The sequence below is a fragment of the Hipposideros armiger genome, unplaced genomic scaffold (genome assembly GCF_001890085.2).
Source record: "Hipposideros armiger isolate ML-2016 unplaced genomic scaffold, ASM189008v1 scaffold_376, whole genome shotgun sequence".
In the NCBI taxonomy this organism is placed as follows: Eukaryota; Metazoa; Chordata; class Mammalia; order Chiroptera; family Hipposideridae; genus Hipposideros; species Hipposideros armiger.
The window spans coordinates 948,207-958,669 of NW_017731726.1; the positions used below are offsets into that span (position 1 = coordinate 948,207).

General features: G+C 38.4%; 1 protein-coding gene across 6 annotated transcripts in view; it reads left to right on the forward strand.

Moving 5' to 3' along the window:
* The first annotated feature begins 748 nt into the window (after positions 1-748).
* NALF1 (NALCN channel auxiliary factor 1) overlaps positions 749-10,463 on the forward strand; it is a 628,625-nt gene continuing 618,910 nt past the window's right edge. For 2 of the 6 annotated variants that reach the window (XM_019662428.1, XM_019662429.1), the window contains exon 1: positions 750-2,338. In XM_019662428.1, the coding sequence (XP_019517973.1) occupies positions 1,409-2,338 (930 nt within the window). In that variant the 5' untranslated portion in view covers positions 750-1,408. Of the gene's footprint in view, positions 2,339-10,463 lie in introns of all 6 variants that reach the window. The other 4 variants (XM_019662430.1, XM_019662431.1, XM_019662426.1 and 1 more) reach the window with 3 other exon arrangements.

Sequence of the window (10,463 nt, forward strand, 5' to 3'; positions counted from 1 at the left end):
CCCCAACCTTCCATGTGAAGGCGAGCATTACTTAGTTAAGAGTGCAATACCCGGACCCTCTCCCCATTAGCAACCCAGAACTGCCCGCCTGCAACTCGGGCTTTCTCAGAGAGAGAGAGAGAGAGAGAGAGAGAGAGAGAGAGAGAGAGAGAGAGAGTGAGAGAGTGGGAGATGCTGAAGAAATTGTCTAGCACCCTCAGTCACGCATTCGCATTCTGACTTTTGTCAGTACTAACAGAATAAGCCAAAAGGTGGGGATACGGGACAGAAAGGAAGGAACAAGCTCCGGAGCCCAGAAGCCCAGGAGGGCCAGCCGGCACAGCCGCACCCCCCCTCCCCTGACCCCGGCGAGTCCTCGCCCTCCTCCTCCGCGCCGGCCGAGCCCGGTGCCAATGCGCCAGGATGGAGAGATCTCGGCGCGGGAGGAGATGACGCAAAAGCCAGCGCTCCCCCCAAAAAAGTGTTTCTCCAATACGAAGATGGCGGCAACTTAGCCGGGGACTGAAGATGACTGTGGCTCTCGGGAGGCCCAGCCCAGGCGATTCGGCCCCGAGGTCCGGGGGAGGCGGTGTCAGCAGTCGAAGCCCGGCGGCGGCGCCCGCGGGCAGACCTGCGGCAGCAGCGGCGGCGGCGGCGGCGGCGGCAGTTAGAGCGCGGGGTGGGGGGTGGGGGGGAGGGAGAGCCCTGCTGGCGGCGGCCGCCCAGGCTCCGGACTCCGGGAGAGACAGCGAGAAGTAGGAGCAGGAGGAGGAGAGAAAGAAGAAAAGAAAGGAGGAGGAGAAGCGGAGGAGGAGGAGGAGAGGAGCTGGGGAGGCTCTCTGGTCGCTGTCAGTGGGCAGCGGAGACGCGGCATGCCCCTGGCCGGGGGGAGCGGGCTGTCCTCAGCAGGGCCATGGGGACCCGCGCTCTGACAATGCCTGGGTGAGAGGAGCAGCGCCAGCTACCCTACCACCTCCATCATCACCTCCTGCACTCAGCTCACCACCGGCCACCAGCCCCAGCCGCCTCTGACTCTCGCTGTCTCTCTGTCTCTCTCTCTCTCTCTCTCACTCTCTCTCTCTCTCTCTCTCTCTGCATTATTGTTTCCCACTCTACAGAGGATGTGGTCGGCTGATGATTAGGTCGGAAGCAAGTCAGATCTTCCTCCAAAGCCTGGTAATATTTATGTAGGCAGGCAGAAAGAAAGAGAGAGAGAGAGAGAGAGAGAGAGAGAGAGAGAGAGAGAGAGAGAGAGAGAGAGAGAGAGAAGGAAAGAAGACAGAGAAGAGGAGAGAGGGAAAGAGAGAGAGATAGAAGAAACGGGAGGAGGGGATAAGGAAATTAAACCCTTTAAGTCAATGCATATTGTGGTGACACCGGCACAGGAGCCCTCACGGTGGAGTCGGCCAGGGCTGTGCGTTCCCAAAATATGACCAGAGGTGCTTGGATGTGTCGGCAGTATGACGACGGCTTAAAAATCTGGTTGGCAGCACCCCGGGAGAACGAGAAACCGTTCATCGATTCAGAGAGGGCTCAGAAATGGCGACTGTCTCTGGCATCTCTCTTGTTTTTCACAGTCCTGCTCTCTGATCACTTGTGGTTCTGCGCCGAGGCCAAGCTGACCCGAGCCCGGGACAAGGAGCAGCAGCAGCAGCAGCAGCAGCAGCAGCAGCAGCAGCAGCAACAGCAACAGCAGCAGCGGCAGCAGCGGCAGAGGCAGCAGCAGCGGCAGCGGCAGCAGGAACCCTCCTGGCCCGCGCTCCTGGCGAGCATGGGGGAGTCCTCGCCCGCCGCCCAGGCACACAGACTCCTCTCCGCCTCCTCGTCCCCCACCCTACCCCCCTCCCCGGGAGACGGCGGCGGCGGCAGCAAGGGCAACCGAGGCAAAAACAGCCGGAGCAAGGCTCTTTTTCTAGGAAACTCTGCCAAACCCCTGTGGCGCCTGGAGACTTGTTACCCCCAGGGCGCCTCCTCGGGCCAGTGCTTCACCGTGGAGAGCGCCGACGCCGTGTGCGCCAGGAACTGGAGTCGGGGGGTGGCGGCCGGGGAGGAGGAGCAGCAGGTGAGGGGCACGCATCCAACTCCGATCTGGAACTTGTCGGATTTTTACCTTTCGTTTTGTAATTCCTACACACTTTGGGAGTTGTTCTCGGGGTTGTCAAGTCCCAACACTTTGAACTGTAGCCTGGATGTGGTGCTTAAGGAGGGCGGCGAAAGGACCACTTGCAGGCAATGCATCGAGGCTTACCAAGACTACGATCACCACGCTCAGGAGAAATACGAAGAGTTTGAAAGTGTGCTCCATAAATATTTACAATCGGAGGAGTACTCGGTGAAATCGTGTCCTGAGGACTGTAAGGTAGGAACAGCGGGTTCCTCTTTTATTTCTCTGTCCTTTTTGTGCTTTTCTAGCTGTTTTGCTTGGTCGGAGTGTCTTCTAGAGTTTTAAAATAGAGTTTTTTGGGCTCTGGTTTTGTTGTTACTTCAGTCCCTGTTTTTGTGGTTATAAGAGCTTGCCTTGCTTCTTGAGTTGGGAATACCTCGTGGATTACTGGTGGACTGGTGGTACCTCCTTCTGGGAATCCTTAGAAGATCAGGGAAGACCCTAGTCTTCTGAGGTAATCAAGCTAGTGCTTTAACTATCTATTACAGATGTGTGATTGGTTTAAACTGTTGCCTTTTATTAAAAATGGAATTTAAATGCGGTTTGTTAGGAAGACAGTGATGGGGCTGCATACTGATGATTCCATCTAAAATCAAAAGGGTCAGAGACAGGCATGTGTAGTTTGGCTTATGAACCTGCACGCATGAAGTCTCTGATAGTGAATCATTAAGTTGTCTGACAAGAGGGACAAGAGGAAGTATTTGTAGTTGTTTATATAGGAAGAAAAAAAACCCCCACATTTTACTTGTTTTGAATGGGTATTTCTGGTTGTTTGGAAAGTCTGGAGGCCTACCTAAGTATATTTACTCACCATAAGTTTTTTTGTTTTCCCTTAGGCATTTGTAAAATTATTGAGGTGATGCTCAATATAAGTAGAATGGTTTAATTAAGTATCTGGTGATCGATGATCAGTGTTAGGTTTTACCAGACACCTTATGTAATTAGTTTGACTTTTCAGAATGCTCTACAGAAGTACCAAATGGCAAATGAGTGAAAAATACTGAACTCTTTCATATTGTGTATCTTCAACCCCTTCCTGTTTAATATAATAATGAATATAACCCTTGCTGATTGACAAAGAAGTGTATTCAAGTTTCTTAAAAAATGACCAATGCAACCAACCAACCATGGGTGCATACCCTAGCAGAAGTGTTACTGTCCGTGGTGCTGAAATAAGATTTGCCCAAGAGCTCTGTTGAAGATGAAGACACTGCAGTGACCTCTCAGTAAGAAAGAAATGATGACAGAATCTCAGTAAGCCATAATGTTTTATTCAAAGGGTAATTTCTTAAACACCACAATGAAATAGTATTGTTTTTAAAAAGAAATAATACACCACATTCTCTCTTTTCCTTTCTCTTCACTACTTCCCCAATACTACACAGGAACAAAACAACTGTCTCTATTTTGCCTCACTTGCTTTGTGCTGGGGAAGTATGGGCAGTATGGACCAAAGGACTTTGTGATGCTTGACAAGATAACTGGGCTAAGGGATACCTATTTATAATAAACATGGTTCAAGGGTTGTTTGTACTTTGGATTGATTAGTTATGCTTTTGACAATTAAGCTAAACACAAACTAAACTTGCTTTGTCAACATTCTTAAATGTTGAAAACAGTAATATTGAGGTTACAACATTAATTTAGAATGCTACTTCACTAGATAAATGGATCTGACACTTTCCTACAAATTTTTCTTAACCATGCCACTATAACTCATGCCTGGGGATTAAACTTAGTCTTAGTGGTAGGAGTTAATAATGAATGGCTAGTGTGCTTTTTACATAGTTATTTATTTTGACAAGATATATTGCATTGGAAAAATAAGGAAATTTATGTACCTGCTAATTTTACTACTAATAAAAAGGTTGCAAGGGTTTCAGTATACTATTTGTTTTTAAAGTGGTACCTTGTAATATTTTGAATCTGCCCACTTTTCTGAATGTAATTCTTATAGAAATATCTAAAAATTGCAATTTTCATAAGTTCAGCATTTAAGAGATAGCCTGTATGGTCAGTAGACTGATAATCAGTAGACTATCTTTCAAATAAGCATGTCAAATATATCTTTGTTCAAATATCCAAAGTTTAAATATAAGTAGATGTTTATTTTTTCCCTGACCTGAAAGAATTCTCAACTTTATATTTGTGTCATCATAGCCGTAAGGTAAAGTGTAGGTTAAACTAATTTGTAGTGTTACGAAATACATCTGGATTGTGTTTTTGTATAAACACGTAGTTGTTAACTGTATACACAAAAGCACATTACAAAAACAAAACAAAACTCCTTAACTCCTTTTTAGAAACATTTCTTCTTCACATTGCAAAGTACGCACAGTCATTTGAGTTTCTCATCACCACAAGACAGAATTTATGGCCTATGATGTCTTGTAGCTATTTCTTGGTTGTGTGATTTTTGTTTGTCAATTTGAAACATTTATTCCACAATAACTGTTTTCACAAATTACATTTTCAAATTTAAGGTGCAGGTGTTCTTGGTTAATGACATAAATTGATTGGTTTCTTAGTTTAGTATATAATTTATAATTTTGCAAAAGTCACAATCATATCGACTACAAATTATATTACATGGCTTAAAATGCTACTTGGAGACTGAAAAATGTGTGTGAGTTCCTTTCTAAACACTTTTACTTATTTCAAACATACTTATATGAAATATTTATGAAATTATGATTATCATCAGTAACTTTGTTCAAGATATACATTTTATGCAAAATTTTCCATATTTTAAGGTAGTCACAAAGGCCTAGGCTATTTTAAAAATAAATGCATTATATTTCTGGAATTGGTAATATATTCATGAAAAATATACAATTTAATAGTTTATAAATGTATTTATAAAATGTGGACAGAATACATTTAGTCATATTAGTTATACAAATTATTGGAATTTATATTTTAGGAGAACAATATTAACTTTAGCATACTCATATATATAATAATGCAGTGATTTCTAGGTTTTAAAAGTTAGGACATATTGTTACCTTCTAGTTTTATATTCTCCCCCATAAAAAAAGGCACATTCCATATATGTATAAAATAAAATTAATTTAATTTAATTTTTATTTAACTTGTTTTAAAGGGCTTTTTGATCTCTTATGCTAAAAAACAGAAAAACAAACAAAAGAAGAAAAACAAAAAACTTATTATTGATCTGATGCAATCAAAATGCCTTGCTTGAGTCCATAGTAATTTGAGATCAAATACACATTGGATTTACTTTAGTAAATTTTGTATTACAACACATAATAGAAATCATTTGCACCCACCAATATTTTTTAATTTTCTGAAAAATAGCTGGCTTGATTTTTTAAAAATATAAACACTTATCTGGGAAGTAACTTATTGAAAAATAAAGAACAAGATCTGTTGCATATACCTATGCTATAGTAGTTAAGCTACTATATTACATAAATCAAGTAGCAAAAATTATGACAGCAATTCTCTATAATTTGCAGTGTTATTCAAAATAATATTTTTGATATATGATAAGAATCTGACAAATTTGTAATCTTCAAGTTGATTGGTAATATTTAAATATACAATATTCTAAGCTACAAAATTACATATGAATATTAACATGTTTGATTTTTAAAAAAATATTTTCTCTTAGCTATGTCTTTAGCTCCTAAGCATACTTGAAAATATATATTATAAAATTGGGGTATTTAGGAAAAATAAATTTCTATGTTACAGGTAAACTTTTGATATTGATAGCTTTATTTACTATACCTTAAGCCAGATGATCAGTTAAAGAATATTTGAGATTAGATTCTAAGATAAATATCACATTACCTGTATTTTAGTTCTCTCAGGATAAATTCTAATCTTTATACTTTCAAGAATATATGCATTCTCATTTTTATTTTCATAATCTCATTAAAGCACATTCTGTTGATGATTTTTATTTGACAGACACTGACCGACAGGATACTCCGCAAATGTCAGGCATATATAACAATTGTGATACCTGAGGTTTTCTGTATTGTTTGCAGAACCATTTCCAAATGTTAACTAGTTTGAGAACATAGATTTTGGGTTACATGATGTGCAATTTGAGCATTTCTTATGATCTTAATTCATTTTGTTGTCATGCACTCTAGATTCTTGAAAAATATTTTAAAAAAAGTAACGATTCTTTCCACTTAAATATTGAATATAAAATATTATTCTGCTGTTGATTACATGCTATTGTGCTACATGCTAGAAGTGTAGAATACATATGTAAATAGACCTTTTTATATTCTAACATTTTATTATTTTCAAATCATGTTGCTATAGGGGAGTTCCTTCTCTGCAAAATCAATCTCACCATGCTGATGATTACTGTAACCATTAATAAGGCCATTTACAAGGTTAAAATCACTATCATAATAATTTTTATGACCTAGATTTTTATTTTTCATATTTTTGTTCCATATGCAACCACCAATTTCATTATCTGTGTTTTATTTTTATAGGGAAACTCTCAAAATTTTACCTTAATATTAGATGCCTGTTGTTTTATAGACTAAAGAATGAATATTTTTATTTTGGATTTATAACTGGGTCAGATTAGTAGCTATATAGGGCATAACCAAAAAGCTTTAATAATTGCTGTTATACATTAGTTTTAATTGCTTTAATTAGATGAGGTTGGCATCTGCATGTGCAAGGTGAATTAAAATATGAAAGAAATCAGTAATGCTCTCAGTCTCATGTTCCTCCACATATAAATCATAATCCATTAAGATATTTTTTCATGCTAGGTTGAATATATAAGAACAAGTATACAGATAACTACTTCAAACAAAATACTATTTTCATTTGAATTATCTGACCTATTGTTTTAATTTCAATTCCCAATTTCCTTTTTAATCTTCATCTACTACATCGACCTCACATTGAGGTCGACCAAACATTTTGTTGTTTATACTGATTTGCACTGCAAAGGTATTTCTTCAATATCAGTAAATATTTACTCTAGATCAGTGATCCTTGGGGTCACATTGAAATATCCTGGGGGTCTTTGAATATGCTTCCAGCCCCCAGAGATTCTGATTTCATTGGTCTGGCTTGTGTCATGAGCATGGAGTCTTCCGCTTTCCCTGATGATGTGTTCCCAAGGCTGAGAACCACTCTTCTAGTGGACAGAGACAACCAACGAGGAAAGACTTTTAGCTCCAATGCCACAGTAATACATAGTAATCTCATTTTTTCAACTGATTCAAATGGAACTCAGAAAAATATTTTTAAAACATAAAGGCAATAAGACATAGCTACAGGTCAGGGGAGCAAATATGTAGTAACTGGGCTGAGGAAATAGATGAGAAGTGAACCAACTGGGTGAAAGGGTTAGGGGATATTCCTGAAGAGAATGTGGAGAGAAGGCAGATGCATAGAGGCCAAAGTTGTAAATGTTTATGGATGGTCCTGTTGGCTGTGGATACTGTCTTTAGCCAGAACTGAGTCATTAGACTGGGCTCAGTAATGGCCTGAGCACAAGTACAGAAATTGAATGATTGTCTGTGAGACAGATCAACTATTTTGATTAGAGGAATCCCAGCTTCAGTATTTTTGTCTCATATTTTACCCTATATAAATGGCTTAAACTTTTTCAAAGGAACATAGTTGGTTAGTTTTAAGAGAAAACCTTATAGTTGAGTTGCTTTTATAGTTGGATTTTCACAGTATTTTGCATGAACTGGGTCTATTCTTTCTTCATCAATTCACTTTAGTAAGCCTAGCAAATTACTAATTCGTTTTCACTTTTTTTTTCATTGTAATGATAAGCCATGGTGTTTTTTTTTTAATTTCTGTAATAGTGGAATAACTAGTATAACAGTCATATAGTTTTATGAAGGTGCAAACTGCTAAGTAGTCACAGATTACTACCAAGCTTAATTTAAGAATTAGTTTTAGAAGTATCTTATCATTGTTCTGTTTTGAAATGACTGTAATAGCATTCATATTTTACTTTTTAACATTTTAGATTATAAGATGCTGTGAGACACTATATCTGCTTTATCTAATAATAAATTAAATATTATTACAATCCAAATAACGGAATTTCCTAATGAAATGTTCTAATTTACTCTGATTCTGTAAAACTAAAAACAAGAGATGATTAACATTTGCCTTTCTTTGCTAATACGTAGTTAATGATTTATACTGTGTATTGTACTGAATGCATGAAAGTATTTAATTCTTGGGTGTTTAAAGTGATAAAAGGTAATAGTTGATTCTTCTCCCTCCTCCCCATAGTCTGTTTCTACATTCAACCATTTATAAAGAAAATATTGTAGAAGATACCACAGTTAGCAAGAAAAATCCTGCAAAAAAAATAGAAGTTTACTACCTGTTTAAATATTGCTGTTCTTTTTAGCAGTACAATAGCGGTTGTATAGCCACACGTATGTGCAATGCATGAATGTAATAATCACTTCTATGGAAATTGTGGGGATTTTGTTAGTTGCTCCACCTTACACCAGAGGAAAAATGTGCTCTAGTCAAAACTGTGACACTGTGACTCTTCACCTCTCTGTTTCCTCTTTCTTCTCAGTGTGCCTTCTTGCCACCAATTGGCTGAGTTAGTTCCTGTCAATTGGAAGCTGCATTTTCAGGGCATGTGTCCCATGAGAAACCCAAAGTTCAGGAGTCTTTCATCTCTGTATCTTCGCTCATATAAAAAATGCTCAACCTCTTTCTTAGTGAACCGTCACTGTCTTAGTTTATTTGCAAAGAATATTGAACTAAGATGTCAATGGATGATCATGACAATGTATTAGCTCTCACAGAAAATGATTTGAACCACTCAGAAATTTAAGTGTTGGAACAGCTTAAATGGTTGCTCGCAAGCTTTAGAGCTTATTAGAAGTCAGAAAATAGTCTATTCCTTTACTCTTCACATCATTTCTATGAGGTATTATCACAGATTTTATAGATGAGTAAAGTGAAGACATAAAGTTAACTATTCCAAGGTCAAACAGCTGGGTAGTATTAAAGGTCAAGTTCACTTCATTGCGTTAATATATTTTCTTTTTCTCTTTCATGATGAGTATTACAAACATACTAAAGAATGAAGAGATTAGTATAATAACCCCAGCTAGACCTGTCACATAGATTTAACAATGGTTAAAAACCTTACCATATTTACTTATTTTTATTTTGAATTATCATTAAAGGCATTTTATAGATGATATAGCAAGCTAAGATGACAGAAATATAGAGGTCCCTGTGATGGTGGGCCAGAAATTCCAGGTTCATCATTTCAAAGGCTTAGGAGGAGATATAAAAATGAATAAATTAGCAGAAGACTTAGGTTTCTGATTTCAGTTTAGAGTTGAGCAGATAAAGGATGTGTGTAGGATTTCAGTGGTGGAGAGTAAACTTAGAATATCTATGATAGTTTTTATTCTGAATTCATAAGTTAAATAAGATACAGTCACACTGGAGGTCAGGGATTCAACATATGAATTGGGGGGATACATTCCATCCATAACATTGAGTAAGGCATGTGTCGAGAGCTGTAGGAAATACCTCTGGGAAGATGTTAGTGCTCAATTGTGAGGGATCATGTATTCCATGTTAAGGTCTTTGAATTTCATTTGCTGTATGATAAAATATCAGAGAGAAATTTTAATCAAGGAATTCACTGGGATGATTTATTTTTCTCAAAAATGAGCTCTGGCAGCAGTGTGACATTAGGTTGGAACAGGGTGAACTTATGCCGGAGAGGCCAATTCAGAATCTGCTGTCTTCCTTAGGAGTAATACGATGACTAAATCAGCACTCTGCAACAGAACTTTCTATGGTGACAGAAATGTTTTCTACTTTACCCTAGCCAATATGGTAGCCACTAGCCATGTGTGGCTAGGGTGAGTGAACAACTGAATTTTAAATTTTATTTAATGTTAAGTAGTCTAAATTTAAATAATCCCAAGTGGCTAGTGGCTACCATGTTGGACAGAAAATTCTAAATGGCTGCAGGAGCTATGGAAGTGGAGAAGAAAGACATGCTTCAGGAGACATTTCTGAGTTCAAATTTACCAGTTGCTGTGTAGAGGAAGGATATGATTCAAGCTTTATCAAATGTGAGACTGTGAATGTTGATACCATTTAATGAGATGGGAAATATAGGGGGAAGAACAAGTTGGGATTGAGATTGGTAAAAGAAATAAGGAGTTCATTTTTGGAGATAATAATATCAGGAGATATCCAGTATATACTATGCAACATAAGTAGGGAGTTTGGGTGTAAAGTTCCCTTTCTACATGTTGGTTTGATTCAGGAAGCTTTGGGCAGAGATTAGATGACTTAA